At 41.2% G+C, this 25,042-nt stretch overlaps 1 protein-coding gene across 3 annotated transcripts in view; it reads left to right on the top strand.

Annotated features, from left to right (window-relative positions):
* MXD4 (MAX dimerization protein 4) overlaps nt 1-24,644 on the top strand; it is a 40,671-nt gene extending 16,027 nt beyond the window's left edge. For 2 of the 3 annotated variants that reach the window (XM_021550769.3, XM_021550767.3), the window contains exons 4-6: nt 15,031-15,145; nt 18,177-18,336; nt 19,293-24,644. In XM_021550769.3, the coding sequence (XP_021406444.1) occupies nt 15,031-15,145; nt 18,177-18,336; nt 19,293-19,441 (424 nt within the window). In that variant the 3' untranslated portion in view covers nt 19,442-24,644. The remainder of the gene's footprint in view (nt 1-15,030; nt 15,146-18,176; nt 18,337-19,292) is intronic. The other variant, XM_021550768.3, reaches the window with a different exon arrangement.
* The last annotated feature ends 398 nt before the right edge of the window (nt 24,645-25,042 follow it).

Here is a 25,042-nt window from a genome sequence, read left to right as displayed (position 1 = left end):
AAAGCTCAGTGCTTCCTGGTCAGCCAGGTAGCCAACAGGGAGCAGATGGGTGAGAAACCAAGTGCACGTGTTTTTTTCCACTTGAATTTGTTCATCCCTCTCTTCAAACATAAGTCCATTGTGTATCAGCCTCTAATGGACTATGTAGGTGGTTTATGTTTTCAGCATCTGCTAATAGGCCTGGCTAGTTCTCATCCAGCATGGTAGAGAGGGCTAGATTTGTATAACATAGAGATGGATGAGCCAGACTTTCTGGTACTTTCAGGACAGTTAGGTGCTGATTCCCTGCATATAGGGGAAGAGAGGCCTCATGATGGCTGATCTCCTAATTGGAGGAGAAAAAGCCAGTTAAATTAGGTATTTTGAAAAAGAAGGTTTTTTTAAGCTTGCTTAGCTACATCTGGACTAGTGAGCTGGAATTTGATTTTTGTTTGGGTTGGTTTTTTTTTTTGTTTGTTTTTTGTTTTTTTTAAGGTATTTAGGCAGCTAATGGCCTTTAAGAATCTGGCCTCTGAAATGAGTCTTACATAATGTGATGGGAATCCTTGGCTGAATCCCAGCCAGTCAGATCTGTGGATGCCTGCAGACCAATATACAGAAGTGGTACCTGCTGTGGTTTGAAGAAGTAGCAAATGTGCCTGAAAGTCAGCAGTGCAGCTCCAGCTCTTTAAGGCAAGGTTGGCTCTGGTGTGAATCTGGGATTCACACCAGATCTGCAGGAGGCTGGCTTACTTTCTCCCAAGTATGTCACACTCATGTCCCAGTGTCCCTGCTTGGAGTAGACAAAAAGGAATCAACCTCAGCTGGAGGAGGTGGCTGTGTTCTGTGAATTGCTTGTCCTGTCCCTTCCTCTCCCTGCTTCCATGTTATATTGGCATCTGTAGCTCTATTTTTAGCACTCCTTTCCCTGGAGTGACTACCCCACTTGGGTATTGGATATACCATGGCCTGGTCCCAAATTTAAAATGTCTCTTTCTGAATGGAACGGTGTGTACTTCCCTGGTGTAGCTCATGCTCTTTTTCCCTCGTGGTCTCTGTCAGCAGACACTTGTGCTTAGATTTACTGCACAGAATTCCTTTGCAGGTCAAGTAGTTTTTAATCTGTGTTTTTTCCCCTTGGTACACTGGCAGACTGTGAGCCCAACTCTGCCTCCTGCCCAGGGAATTTCAGTAGGAGCTGTGCCTGCCTGCAGGCTGAACCCTGCATCTCATCCGTGCAGCTGCAGAGGATGAAGAAAAGTTCCAGAAACTGTACTGAGCATGAGCATTTGAACAGCAGATCGTAAATGTGAAAAAGCAGAATGCTGTTCCTTCACAGAAGTTTAATTTGGGTATTTTTTGGAAAAACAAAACCCAAACCAACTCCCCCCCATCCTCTTTGTCGTGCATGGGATCCAGTTAAAAATGGATTCCTCTTGTCCTAAAGAACTGTGCAATACACAAGAATGGATAAGATATTCCTTCTACCCACCAACTCCCTATGTTTGGAAGTAGAGAGTTGTTTTGGGACTTCATAGAGTGCTGTCTTGAGATGGAAGTACATATGCTGATCTATGTACACATCTTTCTAGGCTAGAGCTGAGTGACAGGACTTGTCAAAGGATGTCAATTGACTAATATTATTGTTTAAAGCTAGTTTATGTTACACAACTTTTTTTTTTCTACACAAATTAGTGTGACTAATTTTGTAGCATGTGGATGTAGCACAGCCGACACAGAAGAGGTGTGGGCTTGGATGTATGTACATGAGGTCATGTTGCAATACTTCTAACTTGAAAAACTAATAACTCTGGTTACAGGCTACATGCCCTACATGAAGAAAGCCTTTATTAGGTTCTACCTTATTGCAACAAAGCAGATTTGTGTAACAGTCAAAGACTACATCTGAAGGTGGTAAAACGCCTGTAAAAGGCTGGAGAAGTAGTGGTGAGTCCTCTTCTCCCAGCTGCTACCTTGGGATTGATGCCTAACAGATTTATCTGCTTTTCTTTCCGTGATGGTTCAATTTGGGTAACTAAGTGAAGTTACAAGGTGCTAAATAAGGGGCCTGCCTGGCATGTAATTGCTGCCAGGACTCAGCAGCTCCTATTGAAGTTAGGAATACCATCAGTGTTTGCAAATACCAGCTGCACAGACACTCTGTGTCTTACACAGCACATTAGCTGGTATTTACAAAACATAAAGGTAGCAAACCCTGTAATTCCCCAAGAAAGCTGACTTAATGCCGATTGGTAAATGCTGTTGTGTTGACTGCTGCAATGAACAACATGGGTGGAGCAAATAATTTCTGCTAGGGAAATTTGGGAGCTTGTTGTGTATGTTTGCTAGAAGCGGTTATTGGGTGTAGGTGCTAAGAGGTGTTTTAAATAGATTGTTGGGTGTCTTGGTTCCCACTGCCTGACTTTACATACTTACATGGCAAGTGAGTCCAAACTTCTGGTGCTTCCTTCCACTGCCAGACTACCTCAGGACACTGCACTTAAGAAGTCTGAGCCAAGTTTTGCACGGAAATAAGGAGGGAGAGGAGCAGAGTTTTGAAAGATGTTCCATACCTTATCATCCCCAGATGGATGGTTTCCAGATTCTGCTCAACTGTACCTTATCTGACTCCGAGACAACTAGTTTTGTACTGTTGAATGGAAAGGTAAATAGGTTGGAAATTAAATTATAAACAAGGCAGTATTGGTGTTGTGGCAAGCTATATCTAAACTTGGAGGCAGGACTGTCAAATATCTGCAAGTCTCCACTGTCCCACGATGCCAGATTTTTTTCTTCTTTTGTTTTAAGGGGGGCATAAATAAATATTACTTAGCTTTTAATTCACCTGAAAGTAAAAGTACCCATTTCAGCCTTGGAAGTGACCATCTTTAATTATAGTCAGTGCATTTAATCCTTCCCCTAAATTTGTTTATACATATACCTCACTGTCTTCCATTCACCTCTAATTACAAGGTTTAAATGAGGGAGTTGGAGACATTCAGCAAGACATTTGGGGACATGTATTCTTAATTACTTCAGTGTGATTTCTTTTCTTCTCTCCTTTGTTGTTCTCACTTGGGGTCTGAACCAGCCTTCAGCTGGCTGGAACAGGCACCCTGCTGTTGTCCCAGGGTACCTCAGCTGTCTCACTGGAGCACATCTCAAGTATCTGTACTTGTTGGTAAAAGCAACACCCACGACTTCCTTCCCCAATAAAGTCAATTCATTTGTGCATGTTCAAGCTGCCATCATTAGCTGCTCCCTCTAAGATGGCCACAAAGCTTTGGTAGGTGCATGTGCCAAGGAAGTAATAGCAGAAGCAAAAATGAAAGTAACACATAGCACTAAATATCTCTTTCTGATAGTTTCCTGATCAGAGCTTAAAACTTCCTACCACTGTGAAGGAGCAAGTAATTGTTTAGGTGCTGTAATGGAGACAGAGTTGCCTTAACTCTGATGAGGTTTTAAAACTGGTGTAAATTGCTGTTGTTTCTTTCGTTGCCTTGTGCATGTGGGAGCGTGGAGTCCCTACAGCATTTGTCAGGCTACTTAAACTGGATACTTGGTATTTGGATATCGAGGTACAGTAGACAATAAAACCACAGTCACAGGTATCCAGCATTGCAGATATTAATGCTTTACACTCATTTAAGTTGATGCAGGAAAAGGCTGCTTAATTTTGGCTGTCTGCTATCCCTAGGTCTTGTGCTCAGTGTGTGAAAGCAATGCATGTTTTTAATTTAGCTACAATAATTCAACTTGACTTGCTTCTCCTTTAATTTGGCATGATATGGTGGTATTAAAAAAAAATCTTGAACACATTTCTCCTCTCATTGGACATATGTACAAAATAACTAGGTCTATAGGGAGGTTTAAAATTAGGCAGAAAAAGCTCACTAGGCCCAGTAGTGTGCTCTCTTGGCTTAGTGCTGTTCTGCAGCTCAACTTCTCTAGGCTTATTTAAGCATTGTAGTCTCCCCCACACTTTTTTTTAAGATCCTTCCTGTTGGCAGCTGTCCTGAGACACGATGTTCTTGCTTAGCATTTTGATGTGGGGAAACAGTCTGATAATTAAAGCCGGTTTCAAGCCATGAGCTGATTTGTAAGCAGTGACTTGCTCTGGGGTGTTGTCAGTCGATAAACGTGTAGCTCATGTGCACAGAGCTGAGCTGCACCTTGGTCCTGAAGCCCCATGTGAGAGGGACATGCAGCTCCCAGGAACCACTTCTGGGGGAGACAGACTGCATCCTCTCCAGCCACCTGGTGGTGAATGGTTAATTTGTGAAAAACTGCCACTATCATTCTGTTCCCCTCTCTGTGTAAACCCTCTTGTTGTTAGACAGCTTTTCCTTGTTTAAATAAGTGTAATTCTCTTTAACCCACTCTCTGCAGTTCTTGACAAATTCCTTACCAGAGTACTGTGAAAGGTGGCGAAAACCAACACACCTGTTGCAGGGCTGCAGACTCACACTATGGCTTTGGATGTGCTGTGCAAATTTGCTTAGTGGTGCTCCATGGCCAGCGAGAGCCAAAGTTTTACTGCTGCATGTCCTAACCCCCTGCAGGGTTTCCATGGGCAGCGTGTGTGAGTACGTGTGTGCCTCCATGGCACGTCAAGTGGGAATTACAACTGTTGATCCTGTAATGGCATCATCTCGTGGCAGCACTTTCCTTATCTAATTGGGTCTGACACTTTTCTGAGGTAGCAGACAAACTTGAGTCTCCCTGCAGTGTAATCTAAGAAACTTGAGTGCCAGTAAGACAGATGGGTTTGAGAGGTCTAATTTAGGAGGTCTACTAAATTGCAATGTGCGCATTTTAATGTGCAAAACTAATGGGTGGCTGGCTGAACGAAGTATTAAATGAGTTTATTAAAAGCATGGCTGACTAGTTTTTTAGTGGACTATGTTTTCAGTATGTATGATGGTATTTCCATCATTCATATATTTGTCTACCAGGCACTGTTGTTCATTTGCCTGGACTAGGTAGGTAACGCTGAGCTTGAGGTACCAGGTGACACCTCCCTCACTATTGCTTAAAAGTGTTTGAGAGGTAAATGTTAAAGACAATCAGTAGATTACAGGGCTAAAAATAGGAGACACCTGAAAAAGAAATTCCTTTTCTATAGCTCTAAGAATTGTTCCTATTTGTCTGACATTAACTTTGAAGGTTTAAAATACAGAAAACTCTTCTTTATAGATGAGCACAACCTAAAGGCTGAAATGCTAAAATAAAGGTTGGAATCTCCTTTTTTTCCCCCCTCTTTGTAGAAGAAAAGAAATCCATGCAAGGGCAAAAACATACTGCAGTGGGTTTCAGCTGTTTGCATAATGTTTGATTTCTGTTGCCTCAGATTCTTGCAGGGTTAGAGATTTATTGCCTATGGTCAAAGGATGTAGAATCTCATACATGTAAATTTATGATGGATACCATCCAGGAAAGACAAATGATATCCATCTGCCATTACTTTTGCTTGTGATGCTTTTGAGAATCCCTGTATAGCTTGTAAATTCCTGTTGACATTTCACATGAAGTACATCTCAGCTTTCAGTGTGTTGCTGTTAGTTATTGCCGAGACCCAAGAACAATGAAGGTCTTTTAAACTTTTCATGGCTGTTCTTCAAATAAGAGCAGCTTAAGACAGTGGGATGGCTGAAGCATGGGGAAAGGTGTGAGGAAAAGCCTGCCTGCAGGGAGGAGTCTAGAAGAAAACAAGGAGAGGAGATGAGAGTGGTCAGATGATGGTCCTGCAGCTCTTAGTGCCACAGAGGCTAAGGCTATGGTTCCCTACTTGGTGAAACAGATACCAGTCAGAGCTGCTGGTGTTCCATCTGCATTGGAGTCCTTGCTGAGGTGGCCCTGCCCGTGCCTTGCCTTGCCCAAGTGCTGCTCCGAGTGCCTCCTGTGCTGCTGGCTCAGTCTGCGGGCGGTGTAGGGGCGTGGGTGAGCGTGCACCGTCGTGTGACACATCCCTGTCACACCTCGCACGCTTCTGACAGCTCGTGCTCACTTTGCAGGCAGGAGAGCTCGAGTGGGAGAAGGTTGAGGAGCAGTACAGCAACAGGCACTAACTGTGCACAGGGCTTTTGTTTCTTCTGGTGGCCAAAGTCAGATGTGACTCTGGGACACTCATCAGTCTGTCTGCTTCTCCTGCTGGGTGTGTTCCTGAAGGGACAGCACATGGAAGGTCTGGCAAGCCAGCAGCTGCTGAGGCTCTGGCCAGGTCTGTTGTGCTGGCATTGTCCACGTTGCTTTGCAGGGTCATTCCAGCCCAAAGCAAACTTTGGGTGCTGCTGTCATTTTCCCATCTTAGCTGATGTCCCTGGCTTATGGCAGCACATGGGTAACCACAGCTCACCTTCTGGTGGGAACCAGAGCATAAAGTGCATCCAAGTCTCCTTGTGGGAATTTTGGGAGATGAAGAAATGTTGATGTAGCCCAATGCTTGTAATTTAGGACAGGCAGCTGTCACTGCATTCACCAAGGAGCTACTGGAGGGATGGGTTATGGCAGGAGAGACAAAGGAGGCAACATGGGTAGCAAGGTCTGCCACGTGTTCCCTCTTTTAGGAGTCAGCAGCTTCCCTCTCACAGACCAGGTACACCACCTGTTCCCAGTTTGCATCCCAGCTACCTTTCTGTGCACTGCTGCCAAGAGGCCTAACTGGCCAAAAACATTTGTGGCACTGAAGATGCTTCCATTAACTTATGTATACTGAAAGATGTAGGAGTAAGTTCTGGTTCCATGTATATGTTCTAAAATGTGAACAAGTGACATCTTTTGGAAAGTGAAAAGATAAAGGTCAAGCTAGTGGGCTGAAGTGGCACTAAGGGAAAGTAAATATAATGCTCTGTAACTGCTGTAGTGTGCATTTAGATATAGTGTAAAAGAACCAAAATATTTTTCAGAGTGATAAAGTGTGCAAAACATGGAAATCATAGGCTGTGTTAACAGGCAGAAGAGGTTTTCTTCTATTTCCTTAGCATTAGGAACAGCACCAGACATTGCTGAGCAGTATTCATGTGAAAACTTGCAGCTAAGTCCAGAGCAGCACTGACTCTCTGAAAGCTTGTGATGGTAAGAGGCACTTGCAGCAGTTGTTATCCCATGTTTGGACACTTCCAAGGTAGCTGCTTTCAATTCAGCAGAGCAGATGCACACAAGTACTCAGCATACTGGAAATGCATATTGAGGATGAAACTCCCAGTTAATGCCACAGTAAATAAATCGGGTGGTTGCACTGATTGTAGGGCTATTGCATTTAATTCACTAACAATCACTGCAATTAGGCACTCACTGCTCTTCTTCCCTGTTAGTTTCCATGTGGGCTTTATTGCAGAGGCCCTGTGAGGTGTTAGACAAAAAATGCCTTCACCAGTGGGCAAATTCAGGTATTTGTTTCTAACATGAAAAAGACCCCCAGCTTCCTGGTGTTTGGTTTATCTTTCTTTGCATAATAAAAAGCCAGGAGGTTTGCTGTGGGAACAAGACTGCATTTTCTGGGTTTGACTCCAAGGCACTCAGCTGTAAGCTAGCTTTTCACACATCTCAGAGCAATCTGCACACTGGGTGCCTCGCTATGGTACAGTGCTTCAATACTAAGAGGGTTTCTTTCCTTTTCACTAAAGCATATTTGTTGTGTAGTTGAAATAGTGCAGCTCAAGTGTGAGCTAGAGCATCCTTCAGAAAAAAAAAAGAGGTATTTGAGGTATCCTTTGTAGAGGAGAAAGTGTTAAAAGTGTTTTTGAGTGAAATAAATCTGAAAGAAACAGGATTTTTTATTGCTGTGGAGGGTCGTTATCTTCCATTATGTTTAATATTTTGCTGGAGATACGCTAAATACTGTCTGAATCATTAATAAATAGGTTTCTTTAGAACCATTTATCTGATTGAATTTCTGTGATTTTGTAAACTGTAAGCTTATAAATAATCTCTTTAAATGCCTTTGTAAACAAATGTGTTTAAATTAGTACAGAGTCATCTTTGGTAGCTTACAAAAAGTCTCGTAGAGCTGTAAATATGTAATTCCTGACACTTCAATAAAAGTGTTAGCTTAAAGAGAAGCGAGGCAAGTATGCTTGAGTACCAGCTTCTACTAAGCAGTTGGTTATATAATTGCATGATTACAAACATTGTGTATGTAGCCATGATAACCAAAATAGGCAAAATGATACGAACATATTAAATTTTCAGTACCATTAAAACAATTTGCAGCAAAATTCTGTCACAACTTTAAAGTGTGACTGTACACAGAATATAAAGAGCTGCAGCCCTTAAAAGATGTTGCCTTGTTGTGTCAAACTTCAGTAAGAAGGGATTGGAGCTGGTAGCAGAAGGCAGGCAGATTTTCTCACCTTCGTTTTACCTTGGTGGCAGGTGAACCCTGAAGTCACACTGGGGAAGTTTTTTACTGCTACATTTCTGCATTTTTCAAAAACTTAGAAATAATGACGTTTATGAGTAATGATGCTGTCAGTGTTCATCCTGACCCAGTGCATGTCAAAGTATCCTGAGCTTCTCTTTGCTGATTCTGTTTAAAACTCGCGTGTTCCCTGTATGCAGGTATTTGCATTTCATAAATAAATCTGTGAAGAGTCTTCCTGTAAAAACAGGACTGCCTTACAATTGCAGTTAGCTCACTTCTGTATTTTATGCTGAATTTCATATCTGGCAGGGAGATAAAATCACCTTGCTTTAAGGAGGAAATACAACCATTAGTTCACTGCTGGTGTCTCTGACCCAAAGTTGTGGGCTTGGGCCAGATTATTTTGGTTCATAGTGTATCTCGATAACATTTGACTCTAGAAGTGAATTTTTGGTGCAGAGATTCTTCTCTGACTTTACCTTATGCATGTTATTAAGCCAGATTACACAGTCCTTATGCAACAATGAAAAATTTAGTAACTGCTCTATATTTAAGCCTTTGTGTATTAACTTCATTGCACAGCACCAGGATAAGTTTGAATGTGGAAAAAAAAGTGAAACATTAGAGAAGGAATCTGAAATGCTTTGGTAACTCTGTCCAGTTCGTAATAATATGTCTTCTAGATTAATTTCAAATATGTTTCTACTCTTTGAAGTCGGGGTTTAGTTTTATTAAGTTTGTACTGAATTTGCCTTGTGATAAGGTGTGATGCTCTCTGGTTTTAGGACCAAAATGGTTAATGTACAGAAATGACAAATTTTTATTTTTTACATTATTTCAGATTGATTGGTTATTCTCACAGTAGCGAGAATAATGTGGCTTGTAGTGATTACATTGCTTGAGTTTGATCTGTAGTGTTCTTTTCTTTTCAGAAGAGCACCAAACAAATATATCTAGCAGTTGATTTGAGGATATATCAACCTCCTGTACACAGAGCTAGTTTATTGGAGTAAAATTGGGACATCTGGAACAGAGGCACATGTTCAGTCACACAAGTGTTTTTAGCACTAAGGTACAGAAGGCACAGTTAGGGTCTGCTTGTGAGACCTGCACTGTTTCATGCCTGCTTCAGGGGTGCACTGTGGTGAGAGGTACGATGGGCTGTGCATGTGGAAGCAACAACATCATGTCTAACCTTGCCAACTGCTGGAGCAGCATGAAGGGAAAATCAGGGCGTGCAGTGTGGGAATACAGACATTTAGTGGCTTTTTGGCCACTTCCTAACCTTCCAGATCTTTCCTCCATCAGTTGGAGTTGGTATATGTCAAAGATGCCAGTACAGCCAGGACAGCTCCACTGCCAGACTGGGCAATCTGCTAGTAGCAGGGAGCAGGTGTGGACCAGACAGAACTGTTCTGGGATTCCCACAGGATGACAGACTGCTGATGGAGTTGGTCCTTCCTTTCTACAGCCAGCTCTGGGTCAGCAGAGAATGGGTACATGTGAGAGTTATTCCTGTACCCTGTGGGGGCAGTGGAGTGAGACCTGGAGGATGTGCAAGGTGAACATTTGTCATGAATTTGACTTCTCTGTAGTGAGATTTATGCTCTTGCTCACAGGAACAGATGAGCATGGCCCTTCTGACACTTTCAGCAAGTGACCTCTGGCAGTCAGGAACACGATGCCAGCAGTGGGAACTGTCTGTCTTTGGATGCAGCTTCCAGGAAATGCCCACCCCGTGCTACCTACTATAAACACGTGGAGGGCTGTTGGAAGTTTGTCTGAAGGGAGTGCCCAGTGAGGATGGCAGGACGGACAGGCACATATTTCACAGGAATTCAATACTGTCACTCTGTATCATGAGTGTCTGTGGCCATTTAATGTCACCAGGGCCTGGCTGAGGCATGCCACCCTGAGGACTGAGCAGCTTATTTGGGATATGCACCTTGCCTTTGCAGATGGCGTTGTGCAGCTCAGTGGCCTCTAAATAAAGCCTGTAGATTTATACTTGAATGGTTTAGGAAACACACCTTTGTTGCTGTCAAAAAACTGTGCAACTGGTGCTTGAACAGCTATCTGCTGTCTTACTGGCTGCAGGCCATTTCTCTCTGCTGTGCTGGACCTGACAGAGCCCTGGAGAGCCCCTGTGGAAAGGCTGCAGTGGATCAGGTCACTGCACAAACCTGCCCGCAGTCTGTCAATCCCAGTGGCACAGGTTTGAGCCACACAGCTGTGGATGTTTTGCTGGTACATGAATGGGAGCAATCTTGTGAGTCAAATGCTGAAGGGTTGCAGGCAGTCTTGGATTTACATGTTCATACACACGGATGTGTGTCTGTGAATGTTTGTGGCTCCGTCTGAGTAAATTTTTAAGAACCTCCAAGGGCTTCCTTTTTGGGCAACCTATTCTGGTTGTTCACCACTGCCCCAATAAAAAATTTGTTTCCCAGTGTCCCTCCTGAACCACTGGATTCACAGCCATTGACTTTTGTTGTATTATTTAGCCCTACAGAGAAATATTTTGTTCTCATTGCAACCTCTTGTCAAGTAGTTGTAGGAATTTCTTGGAGTTGTTGCAGTTTCCTTGGAATGAAGATTATCCAGGGTGAACAATGGACTTTCTTGTTTCTTTTTTTTTTTTTTTCTGCATCTTAGTATTCCATTTCTTGGTGTGTTTCTTGGATTTCCATCTGGGATTTTATATATGCAGCAAGGCTTATTGACTATTATTTAATAGACTCATTTAACACAATTATGAAATTGATCAGGGTCAAAGATATACCTTTGTATGGCTCCCCTTTCTTTGAGAAGTGGTGAACCTGTCTTTTCATAGCCAAACACTTGAGCAAACTGGAGTCTCCAAGGACTAGAGTCAGTGAGTGGTCTTCCTGTGATGGTCTTTATTGGAAAATTCTTAATACTCCCTTTTTGCTGCTTTGTCCCTCCACGTTGTGGGGCTCCAGGTTTCATTCTGCCACGGGCTCTGAAACCCCTGCCTCTACTGCCCATCGTGGCTTACGTGGATTCAAAACCAGTTAAAGGCAGTTCCTGCTGGTAGCCTTTGGGTCAGTTGTCAGCAGGTGGCTTTGTCCTTTATGTGAATGTGAGGAAGCCCCAGACAGCTGCTGGACAAGGCCCCTGCCCTGGAATGCTGGCCAGCCTGGGCTTATCAAGCATTAGAAGAGCTGTAAAGCAGCAACTCAGACTCAGACACATCACCCTGATGTGAACTTGCTTATGGAGAAACATAACATCTGAAACCCCTTTATCTTATGGCACAAAGGACAATGTGATATATCAGACTGGACACCCATGCACCTCTCCATATGTGGGGCTACACCCAAAACAGAGAGCTGCAGGTTTGATTTGGATTTTGGATGGCATTTTTTAGATCCCTGCCTTCCCAGATGAAATCAGTACCAGTGATGAGTGGGATATTTCTGTGCATCCACCTGAGGTGAGGAAATTGCCCTTTTCTGTCAGCTCTGGTGTCCAGGCCTGATACCACACTGGGGTTGGGAGCTGGAGCAGAGCATAATTACCCAACTTCAGCCATGTTTCATGCACAGAGACTGTTACCCCATTGCTTTGACACCAGGCCGCTTTTCTTTTTCCTTTCTTTCTGTTATTTTTTTAGGTGGAATTTAAGGCGTGAATTGCAAAACACAAAGCAGCTCTGGCTGTGATTACCCCTGTGAGTGCCTTTCCCTCCTCCTGTGGTCACAGACAGCCGAGGAAAAGCAAAAGCTGTCAGGTCCCTGCAGAAAAAGAGAGAAATTAGTGCTGGCAGAGTCTGTAAGAGACAACTTATCTGCTGTGAAGTTTGAGTCCCTTGTTCCTGCTGGTGTGATCTGTTAACGTAACATGCCTGAAATGTTTTCTTACATTCTTACAGTTTTTTCTGAGACATGCAAGATGAGAAACGTGGAGGTATTTACTCCAGTACTAGAGGAATTGTGATGGGCTGGTTTTCTTTTTGTGCATTTACAATCTATGCCATTGATTATAGTATACAAATTAGTCACATAAATATGTCTGCATTTATGTGAAGATCTATGTAAAGCTTCTGCTTTAAAATCTGTAATGGATTCATAGGTGTTGTGTAATTAGATTAAATAAAAAGTCCTTTTAAGAAAAAAAGTGTGACATTAGAGGAGGTCTTTCAGCAAGTGTGTTTAGTACATTTACTGCTATCAGTATCAGCTGGTAGTACTGAAAAAGCATTAAAGCAGTTTTGTTAATATTCAGCTCTTTTAATTCTTCTCACTAGTAATTTAAAAATACTCTTCTTAGATTCAGTCCCATGTTCTTCATGGCACTTCTGTAAAGTCCTGCTCTACTGGGTTGACAGGTAACATAAAAGAGTTTGTGCTTTAAAAAGGCACACAGCCATGCCCCTGAACCTTGGTGATATTTCTGTGAACTCCCCAGTTGATGGCAAGGAAGTGCACTAAAGACTTACTTTCTTCTCCCTGTGGTAAGCAGACTTTCCTCAAATAGCAAGAGGTAGGTAAGTTTAGTGTAGTCTGGTTTTATTAATGTTTTCCAGAATTAATACTAAGTAAATCTCAGATCATATTCCCTGTCAGACTTCTAATTGCTCCAAGTATATTGCTTATTCCATTTCTAGGTGTTTACCTCTTTATTTACTATCTGGTACCATTCTTCTTCTTTTCCTTCCCTTCATCTTCAGTCCCCACTTTCTTGTCATCAGTCTAAGTTCACTTGCATCCAGGTTGGGCTGAGTGACGCAGACTCATGTGTGTATGTTCAGAGGCCAATTAGAAAACAAAATGATTGTTTGAATTTAGTTCTTGACAAGTTTTTGTATTTAAAATACAAGTTGTTGTATTTAAAATGCAACTACCCCAGGTAGTTGTTAGCGATTACAGGGACAGAAATAAAAATCTGCCTTATTAAGTTTTTCTGTATAAATACCAGGATTCCCTAATCTGGGTATTTCACTGTTTTAAAGATTGATATTCCAGTTTAAGGTAGCAGCCTCAGGGGATCCGATGGGCAATTTTTGTGAATACTTCAGCCAGTCTTTGTTGGTGTTGTTTAAATAAAAACATTTAGCTGCTTAAGTTTGGAGCCTTGTATTTAAAAACAAATGCCACACCTAAACAAAAGTCTGTCATCAGTTTTCTATTGTGAATCATATTTTTACTAAAAGTCCTTTTTCCTTAAGTGGCTTGAAGAAAAAATTTTAAATTTTATGGAAATGCTCTGTGGTTTCTTAGCTAGTACACTACTGATCTATAGGCAGATAGAACTAAATGTGTATGTAGTCATTACTGTTCTGTATTAGTTCTGTTTTGCTTTGGGTTTTTTCACTATTAATTCTCAGGTTGTTTTCACATTGCACTAATCATTCCAATTACAAACGTTTAATTTGTCATTTGCTGCATATTAAATTCCCTTCAGCTGCATTTCAAACACTGATGCTAGCCTGTGATTCTGAACTCATGGTTCAAAAGAAGGCTCATTCTCAACCAGAAGTGTTGAATTCCCTACAGTGTTTTGTTTCCTTCATGCAGCATCGAGCAAATTTGAAAAAGATGATTATTCACCTCACACTTGGGATCTGCTTCAGTTCCTCTTATGGCTGTGAGGGAGATGTCAGCCAGGTCATGGCTTTGCTCAGCCTGTAACAGGCTGGCAGAAAGCAGGATGGTAGTTACTCGTGGAAGCACTTCCACATCCATTTCTATCTCATTGCAGAACCATGTGGATTCCTGTTCCAGGGCTGTGAATTAAAACCAGGAGGTGCTTTCTTTAGGATGTAACTGCAGAAACACATTCCCATGCAGTTTTTTGGTTGGCCACTGCCTTGTTTTGGATAGGTCAAGCAACTCTTTCATGGACTGTTGTATTGCCAGCTGCTTTCTAGTTTGGAAAACATTTGTAGAAATAGTACTTTGACATCCTTTTTTCACTGATAGATACAGCAGTAGTACAGGAGAGATTATTGAGAGCAGCAGTAGTGATACTTGAAAGGGTGTAGGAGAGAAAGCACGACCTTGTTGAGGAATATGGCTGGAAGTGTTTCTGCTTGTGTGTTTATAATAAACACAGTGCAGTGTGAGGAACAATGTCTCCTCCTGGAGGGACTGTGGGTCAGCAGAAGGGAGGAGAAGGGGCATCAGGACCTCCTTGTTAAAATACATTGGTAAACCATGGCTGGAAACAGCTCTGAGCTGTGAAGAGCTGCATGGATGCCCTTGGCTTGCATAGCTGGAGTGTGTCCTATTGCAGCAGGCAGGATAGGAATGGGGAGAAGGGGATCAGGGTCTGCAGCTGCCCACAGCTCTCTCTGTGCCTGCAGAAATCACTGCATTGGGAAAAATCGCAGGTTTTTTCCTTGCCCAGCCACAGGTTGATTGTGCAGCCTTGCCTGGATGTCTCAGATCTCTGAGCATACTCCCCTTTGGTTAAGATGAGGCTGACCAGGCTGAGCAAACTGCTCTGAAATACAGGTATGAGCCTCCTGTCTGAGTGTGCCAAGCAGCATTACTGCATTTCAAGTGACCTTTCAGTCTGAAACTTTGCCAAAGGGAGGGGAAAGGAAGCCACGGTTGACTCGAGTTCTGCACAGAGATCCTGCAAACAGATGGTGTTTGCATATAGGAGACTCTGCTCGGGTGCAGCTCCACTACAACGCTCTTCGTTTTTAATGATTGCAGGCGGGCTAAACTCCGGCTATATTTGGAACAGCTAAAACAGCTTGTGCCTCTCGGGCCGGACAGCACCAGACACACCACTCTAAGTCTGTTGAAAAGAGCTAAGATGCATATCAAGGTAAAAACATTCATCCATGTTTTTATTTCTTTTAAGGGAGAATCTTCCAGAATGTGTATCCATAGAGAGGAAACAAATTTTCACACAAAATCCATATCCATATGTCCAATCTTCTGGATTTATTGGCCTTTATTACTTGCAGGGATTTCAGTCACAGTGTCAAAGTTTAGTGTTTTGCAATTTAGCATCTCAGATATATAAAACAGTGGTTTTGCTACGAGTTACTAACTAGTGTATTTAGTGATTTACACTATAATAAAAAAAAATCTATCAAAGCTGTTCTTTGATTAATATATTTATTTTTTAAGAACTGAGCAAAGTAGCATTGTACTGCATTTACTAAAATGTAAAAAGCCAGGTCCATTAATGATGAAAAAAAAAAAATAGAATCAAAAATACCATATCTATTAGTGAACCCTACCCCATCGACATTTTGTTGACCAGATTCTCATTTGAATGAAACAAAAAATTAACTGTAATCTCCTTTTAGTTGCTGCTCCCCTTGCTACAAGTTTAAAACAAAAAAAACAGCCTCAAATCTGATCTATGATCCAGCAGCAGTGCAGGTTCTACAATTGCACAGGGAATTTAAAGGAAATTGTTCCTCAGAACTTCTCTCTCCAAAGACACCTTCACTCCCGTTTTCACTGTCATTATTTTCAGGGAACAGGGCTATATGCAGAAATAAGACAAAGAGGTATTCAAATGTAAAAATTAAAGAACAGGTTTCTGCTGCTGTGTCCAGGACTGTAATTACTCATCTGGCATTTTTTCAGTGTTACAGAGAAACAGGTCAAGAAGAGTGTCAGGCAAAATTGAACACTGCCAGTAATCTTGGAATATTTTGGAGAACAGCCTGCTGATGCACAGCTTTAAGATTCACTGCTGTTAAAGAAGTGGGTGTGATTCATATGAAGAAATAAAGATTAATTTAAGCAAAACCATTCTTGTGAACAAGTTTACAGAGCTACTTTTTCAGCACTTCTAAGCACATTTGCTCCAGCTGGGCAACCCCTGTTTTTACCATTTGAGATTTTGGCCTCTTGTTTATAATTCAGGCTAACATGCATGAAAGGCACTGCATGTGGTTTTTGTCTTGGGCTGCCCCCCTATGATGGGTTTATGCATACAAATTGAAAAAGTGTTTTTACAAGTGGCGAGTGTGCGAGATTAGCCCTGTAGTTACCATTTCAGCTGCTGATAAAAAAAGCTGGGAACAGATTCTTTCCAGATCTGTTTTGCACAGCACCAAGTACTCATCTTCTGAAAACCAAGACTGAATTTTAACTTTCTTTTTAGGATTTTAACTGAACGTGCCCTAACTGGGTTAGCATTTAATTGCTCCCCTTTGTCAGGTCAGCTCCCTCCCCTGCCCTGGCAGAGCTTGCCCGTGCCCAGCTGGCATTTTGAACACAGTCATTAGTTCTCAACTTTTCACACACTCACGCCCCCCATATATTGAGATCTGCACTGAAAGACTGGACGGTTTTGAGTCTCCTGGATATGAATCACTAAGTTCTTTCTTAAAATAGTTGTTAGAGTTTGGGATTGCAGCCAGGAAAATACAGGAAAAGGAAGTCTGATCAATTGGGCACATTTGGTTTGTTGTGTACATGGATGTACCAACCCCTTTCCCTATTATAACATTGTGTATCCACCTATGATGATAATCTACAGAGCGTATTGCCTGGGAGGAGGCTTAAAATGTGGCAGAAGAAGGTAGATTTCATTGAGCCACCAAACTGCCCCATTCACGGCTGTCAAATATTTTTTCAAACACTTTTATTTCAGGCTTGCATGGGAACAGCAAAGTCTCTGAAAGGGTTTTGCTTGTGTTTTGCTGTGCACTATCCCAGCCTGCTCTCCTCAGAAAACCAAGTCTAGCTTCATTCAGGCAGCAGGGAGGAAACTTAAGCAGCTGTATTCACTCCCTGTACATCTCCTAAATCTCGGTGATCATGTAAACACAGCTCACAGAGAAATCTGCTCACTCTTACGAGTGCTTTTACTCCCACAACCTGTAATTTACTGCATCAGATAGATAATTTTTTTAATAATAAAAAGTGTTTTGATTTGTGTATCCTTCATGCTTTTAATCCCATCATACTCTTACAAATTTTTCCCTAATTATGCAGTCACTTTTTTTTTAAATGGCTAGCAGTGATTTGGAGAAGGGCTCAGTTCAAATACAAAAAGGTACTTTATTCCTGTTACTGCATTTGGACCAACGGTGCAGCACATTTCACTGAGTGTGAAGCATTCTTTTTATTTGCAAAATTAATACCTGATTTTATTCTGTCAGAGGAGAGATTTTAGGTTGATATGTGAAGGATCCTTTCACAGGCTGTTTGCTGAGAAATTCTGAATTAATACCACCGACTTTGTAGGTGATATCATAGAATTATCATACTTGCTCTGCAGAAGTTCAAGGACAAAAAAAGCAAGAATAAAGAGAGCTGTTAGTAAAGTCCTCCTTCAATATATAATTAATGCTGCTTATTGTGAATGAAGCTTTTTAAATGCTAAAATTTTCCATGGCCTGCGGTAGGAGTGAGAACATTCAGAGACTCACGATGGTTCCTTTATGGTGATAGGTGTGGTAAGAGACTCATCTAAAGATGCATTATGTTCTCACTGAAACCTGAGCTGTGCTCAAGTTATCAAAGATGATGCTGGTTTCACCTGATAAAATGATTTAAATACTCTCCACAACCAAGGCAACAATAATTTGATCTTAGCCAAGGAACGTCTGCTAGTGGCAAGAGACTCTCTGAGGGATTTTTTTTCAATTATTTTTTTTTCCCCTGTAACCACATATCTTACTGTGAAACAAATTCAGCCTGCTAAAATTGTACTGACCTTTACAGAATGCTAACTAAAAAATTGAAATTTTAAATTTAATTTTATCTTGATATTAATTAATTAAAATACTTAAATTATTTTCAAATTACTGTTTATGAGAAGACCTTAAGTTTCTTATGCTTTGACATGGGTACAAACTTTCAGCTTACTGTGTTTCTCTCCTTTTAAGAAATTGGAAGAACAGGACCGAAAAGCTCTAAATATTAAAGAACAATTACAGCGGGAGCACCGCTACCTCAAGCGCAGATTGGAGCAGCTCTCCGTGCAGGGCATGGAGCGAATCCGCACTGACAGCATGGGATCAACAATATCCACTGACTCTGAACAAGGTAACTGAGCCCCGGCTTCCAAAGGCACCTGCACGAGCAGGAGGAAAAAGGGAAGTAGGGAAACAAGGAAATGTCATCTAGAACTAAAATCAAGCTTTCAACAAAACCCAAACAAAATTATAGCGTAATGAGATTTGAAGAGTAAAAAATTGAGGCATCTCTTTCACATTCTTTGAAAAATGGTCTTTTTCCTAATCACTTTTGAGGCTCTTAGTATTGTTCGTGTTTTTAAAGCTTTTTATCCTGCATGTGTTTTTTGCCAGTTTTTTTAACAATTGCCATTTAATGTTTTGAATTTTTAGTGTAGTTATTGGTAAGGCTGGTGTAATATTTTCTAGTGGAAAAAAGATATCTTATTTAGCTTAATTAATTTGTGGGAATAAATTATTTCCACATAATTTATTGTGAAATTTTAAAACATTTTCTGTGCAACAATCACCAAGGGTTCTCTGCATTTGCTTCTCATTTAAGACAGCTTGTCAAGCTGGCTGTTGCCAGTTTTTGTTTCCCCATTTGGAAGTTTTTCTGGGTGGAAGAGTTGCCCAGGCTGGCTGTTTCAGAGCCCAGGGGGGTTGAGTGGTCCTGGGGCAGTTACCTGGGGACAGGTGGTCACACCATGGGCTGCCAACACCTGCATGGTTGGAATTACCATGGACAGTGCTGCAGTGTGACCACCTCTGAGGGCCAGCTTTTTTCTAAATCAGTGTCTGTGTGCAGGTTGGAACAGTTCTGGGAAAGCATTTGGTATTGATGTCATGCAGTATATTTATGTGGCTGAGGACAGAAGGGATTTTAATTCTCAGGTGGGCAAGATGATCCTTTCCTCAGGAATTACTGTGCCAGTTCTTTTTTTTTTTAATTATTGCAACTGAAGTGTGATTCAGGTGTTGATTGACACTGGCCCATGACTAGTTGCTACAATTTTCTGAAAATGTGCCTTCTTATGTTTCCTTTAGAAGTAGACATTGAAGGAATGGAGTTTACTCCAGGTGAAATGGACAGTATTGGAAGTGCCAGTGATGCTGAAGACCACTACAGTTTGCAGAGCGGTTCGAGTGACGGAGGTTACACACATTCCCGCAGACTGAATGCCAGGCTCTCATAGTGCCTGAGTTACCTGCCCAACTCAGGACCATCTGACTGAAGCACTTATATATGAATATTCCAGAGGTGTCAACTGCCACTCTTCCGGGAAACCCCAACCACAACACTCTGACATGGAGGTTTCTTACCCACGGTTCCCTGCACTGTAACCACAATATTAGATATTGTAAATCATGGGTTTGCTGCAGAGAACTGTGGTTAGGTACAGTTGTGACTTAAAGCTAGCTTGATGTAGCCATCCTGCAAATTAAAGGAAATCAATTATGTCGTTCCATTCAAGAAGTATTAAATTCAAACTGTTGGAAGCATGCGTAAGGGGGTTTGACAGTTTATTTTTGATTTTGCAGAAACCATTTTCAAACATGGAAGAATAAATGAAATCTACAATGTGTTAGTGATTCAGAGATACAAAAACCGAAAACTACTTTTTGTGGTATTTTTTCATGGAAAAAAAACCCAAACCCAAAACATTTGGAATGCTGTATAGTGGGCTCCATAGAGTAAATTCTTTCAGCAGTTGTTGTTTGGGTGAAGCAGCCAGATAAATCTTCAAATCTCAAATGATCTTTAGAAAAGGTCATATTTACAAGTCACTACTGTACTTCAAAACGGGGGAAAAGCCAGCTCTAATAATGACTTCATGTGGGATGATCTCAACTTTCTTTTGCTTTTTGTATTCAATATCCAACCAGCAGCAAATCATTCTATCCATGTTAACGGGAGCAGTAGAAAGCAACATGGCAGTTTTAACCTGTTACTGTGGAATGGATGACATTTGAAGCATTTCAGTGGTTTTATGGGTTGTTGTTTCAATTTCTTTCTCTGAAGAATACAAAACTCAAGTGATCCAGTTTGTGATAGTTAATCCTTCCTTGCAAGGAAATCTGTTTGCTTGCATTTTTTTTTTCTTTTCTTCTATTTACACATGTCAATACATTTTTATGGAAGGCATGGCTTAAAATTACAGTATTCAGCTAGAAGATAATTAATTTTTTTTCTTTTGCACACTATAATTGCATTTTCTATTCTTAAAAAAGTGCAAAAAATTTAAAGTGTATGCTGTAAAACAGCAAAGTTTATTTAGTACTCATCAAGCTGTTCAGAACATATTTACCCAAATTGTAGCAATACTATGAAGATGTATTTTAATACAACTTCTGCTTAGTGAAGTCATTAGAGCTTGGCTTGCCGGGTAAGAAAAAAATGGACCAGTCTTTGCATTATCTGTTTAAAGAAGGTCTTTTAAAAAAATAAAAAAAAAAGAAGAAAAAAAAAAGAAAAAATTAAAAAAAAAAAAGAAAAAAGCTATAAACACTTTTAGGGAAGTGATTTTAGCAAGTGTAGTCTATATTTCCTGTAAGAGATTTTGTATTATATTTTCCTAAATGTTCTCATTTACTTGTATAAGGAGGGGAATGGTACAGACCCAGACCAGAGTCTCAGGGACTCTTCACCTTTGTCATATTGTGCCTTGGTGACCATTTATGTATGCCTCTCCTTCTCATTGTTTAAAGGACAACGAAGCTTTGTTTCAAGACCCTCTGTTCAAATGGTCAGTTGTCCACCTTCTTACGGATGAAGCAGAGAGGTGTATTTATATCTTCACCCTCTCACAACTGATTCAGTGTGGCTTTAAGTAAAATCATGAAATTAGGTTTTGGTGCGAGGGTTAATTGTCTTTGTATGAGCCCTCCCTTGGATTCTTCAGCACCCAAATCTATTTTTTGTTAGCTTATAAAGTCAAGGGTCTCTGTGAGACCAGTGCTCAGTGGCTTGGGAAACAAAAAACGTACTGTGTAAGGCTATGGGATGTCCAAGTGTGGTGCCATTTTTAGCATTCAGATACAAGACCTCATGACAGACTGACCATAATGATCAAAAGCAAAGGTTCAGTTGTTCTTTCAACACCTGACATACGTGTCCTCCCTTTGCCTCTTACAACACGGAGTAGAAATATGAATACATTTTGTGGCAGCTTACAGATCCTTGTTTGCACTCTCGCTTACTGCTTGGAACTTGCCAACAAGGAAACGTATACATTTAATTTACATAACCTAATGGATGGCCACCCCTACTTTGGCTCTGGGGAGGGGCCTAAGGTTATCAACTCTGGCAGCTGAATAAGAAAACAATTAACCTTTTCTGTGATGCAGGTTTTGGTATTACATTCTGTACACCTTGCATATTACTAAAATCCTCATTGTTGGGGAAAGCACACAGCAATATACTCATTGTGTGTAGCTGACAAGCAGCAGAAATTACTAGCTCCTTTGGTGCATATGTAACTAATTTCCAAATCATGGAAAAAAAAAAAAAAGAGTTTACTTTAACACATGACTGTTAACAGGAAAAAAAAAAGAGGCTAGTATATTGTTGCTGTTCATTTATTATATAATGAACACATTCATGGATTGTAAAGTGTTTCCTTTCATGACAAGCAGCTCTTGCACAGAACCTCCTAATGAAAAGAGATTTGAAACTTACAGAAGGAAAAACGAGACTTTAAATTGAACATTATTGTACCTTAGGTCAACCTGAAATTTTCCTTTTAAAGATGAATGTGCTAACTTAATGAGTTCTTCCACGCTGGGTATCCATGGCTTTGTAGATCTTATATTTTCAATAAAAATTACTCGAATAATCTTGAGTGGAAATAAAAAGGGTTTATTTGTTTTTACTTTTTCAGTTGTTACAGCTGGGAGCTATTAACGCTGGTAAAGAAAAATGACACCATACTGCCTGTGTCATTCTCCCTCGAGCACAGCCCAATTTAAGGTGGAATTTTCAGGCACAGCCCCCGGACAGCAGCAGCAGCCCCGTTAGAGGCAGTGGCACAGCAGTTCCAGGGTCAGGTCTGGGGCTGGCCTGTCCCCCCAGCAGAGCTGCAGTCCGTGGGGACAGTCGGGGCTCTGATCTTTCAGGTTCTGCTGCTGAGCAGCCAGTGCAGCACTGCCTGTGGCCACAGCACCTTGGGATGCAAACAGTGTTGTTTTTTATTTTTCTCATCTGGACACGTGTGTGTGCCCCGTGCGCGTGCACAAGTGTACCTGTGCCCACAGTGGGACTGCAAAAAGCAAACTGCTGCAAGATGAAGTCCTGCCACCACCTTGGCAGCTCTGCCGTGTTGTCGTGGCCGCGCTTTCAGCAGGCGAGGGGGTGCTGCTGCTCAGTTCATCCGTTTCCTCTGCAGTTACCACATCGGAAAAGGAGCAGGGACAAGATTACAGGGCTGCTAAGGTCTATTTCTCTGTGGAAGGGGCTCTGGAGAGATGAAGTCATCGCAGAGTTCTTTTTCTGGAGACATAGAGGTTTGGCCTGTTTCCTGGGGGAGAAGAAAGGAAGGGCTTTCCTTTGCAGCACGCAGGTGTCAGAGGATAATACGTGCCTCTGCATTGCTCCTGGATTGGTGCTTCCTCCAGCTCCGTGCCTGCACTCTGGCATCACTGGAGGGAGGCACAAAAAAACAGCCTAAAATTGTTAGTTCTTTCTGCATATTCTCCACTGCAATTCAGAGGATGAATCCTCCTTCGCATCCATCCTCTCTCTGCCCAGCTTGTACCCTGCCAGGCCCATTGCAGCTGATTTATTTAACTTCTGAAAAGAGCAGGTTTGGCACTAGAAGCTCTGAAACACGTTATTAACCAGAGACTGGGTCCTGTAATGTCTTCTGCAAAGAACAAATTCGGTCCAGACTGAGTTTTAGCAGGTTAAAACAAAAATAAAGAAGCATCCAAAAAATCCATGAGTTTTCCATGTGGTATTTATAGAGTTTCAATCCTAACTTACTAGTATAAGATTTGGAGTTGAAAAAAACTACTTAAAATCTAACACATCTAACTTGTTCTAACTTAGAGAATTAAGACTGACTTCAGTGGTGTTACATTTTTGACATGGATGAGTATGGGTTCAACTATACCACATGCATATAATTATAGAAGTAGGAAAAAAGTTACTTGATCTACAAATAAATTACAGTGATAAATAACAATATTCTGAGCATCTGACTGTAAACTTTGCATAAGCCATTTCAGTGGATGAACTTAAAATGCCAAGAGAGGAGAACTAGGCAACAGAAAGAGGTGAAGTTACGAGTGTGAGCTCTGCCTGCAGACCTGCTCTGGGCTGGTACTTCTGTTTTTCCTGGAGGTACTTACAGCAGTCTCTGCTCCTGGACAAGTGATTATTTCACCATTTTACTAACTTTTTGGCAGACTGGTAATTAGTGGTGAAATTTTTCATCCTTGCAGATCAGCCATGTGGAAAGAAAACACATTTTTTGAAAGAACCACATAATCACAGCTTTTAATTAAGTAACATTAATTTTATATATTTCATTTTATGATGCTGCTGATAAAGGAATGTCTTCACGACAAATTACTCTTTCATAAATCTGTTAAATTTGTTTTTAAATGGTAGAGGTCATTGGTTGCGTGTGGTATGAGCCAGTAACAGTGTTGATACTTAATCCATTAATTTACATTTTCCAAAATTGATAGAAGAATAATTGAGACCCTTTAAGGAAGAGCTGTACTCCCTACAAATACTAATGGGGCAAACACATCAGAAATTAATTTTGCCAGCAATGAAATGAGCCAATTTGCTTAAGTGACTGTCTAAATGCACTGTTGTTAATTGGCAGCTGTAAAGAAAATATCCAAGTGTGTTCCATAGCTACCCAGAATTAAAATGCAGGGGATATATGAAACAGAAAAGACCATTTGGTCACCTTGGCTGTTCTCTCTGCCTGAAGTATTGTAAATAAGCCCAGGAAAGGATTCCTGGGGAGGCATGTCCAGCCAGAGGTTTGCCTGTTGGCCAAGCAGAGTGAAGGTGCCCCAAGTTCAGAATTCCTTTCTTTCATTTTGCACGAGAGGCATAAACTGTGGTTACACAGGATTTATGGCATTGGAAGGGTCTGTGCAGGATGGATGTTTAAGATGAAATTTTGGTGCAGGTGAAGCACTGACTGAGAGCCTTCTGCTGCTTACTGGTAAAATCGTTACCTAAAGGTGTTCAAGTGGGTTCTGTGCCAGAGCCTCTGGGTCCCAGAGCCAAAGGAATGGTTCATAGTCTGTGAGATGCATTTTACTGTATTATACAGATTCATTTGTACACACGTACATGGCGCTTGCTACGTTCTGTAGCACACGGAGTATTGTGTTGTATCATTATCTCGTCATAATATAAATACAAATTTTTATACCTTTTTGTTGTGTTACTCAGGTTTTTTTTAAACTTTCATCACTTGTTTTTTGTGCATAGTGTTTCTTCTCTTCACAGTTCTTTGCATATTGCAAATCTTTACATGTCAGCTTATTTCATGTCAGCTATTTCATAAGGAGCTCCCTGAGTTTTAGCAATTCAAGTTAATAGCATGGTATGAAGATTGGGGTCCTGCTTGGAGTTCTTTTACACACAATGGTCCGTTGAAACCCCAACAGTCATTAATTTTATTTGTCTCTAACCATGGGTGCTGTATAAATTTCCACTTTACATTTCTGAAGACTAGCCTGTTTGCAAAGTGCAAACTGAAATGCATTAGTGTCTGTTCTAAGTAATTATACTTGAAATAATTTCAGCTTGGTATAAGATAGGGAAAAAA

Source organism: Lonchura striata, chromosome 4 (assembly GCF_046129695.1).
Source record: "Lonchura striata isolate bLonStr1 chromosome 4, bLonStr1.mat, whole genome shotgun sequence".
NCBI lineage: Eukaryota > Metazoa > Chordata > Aves > Passeriformes > Estrildidae > Lonchura > Lonchura striata.
This window is presented reverse-complemented; position numbering and strand designations above follow the sequence as displayed.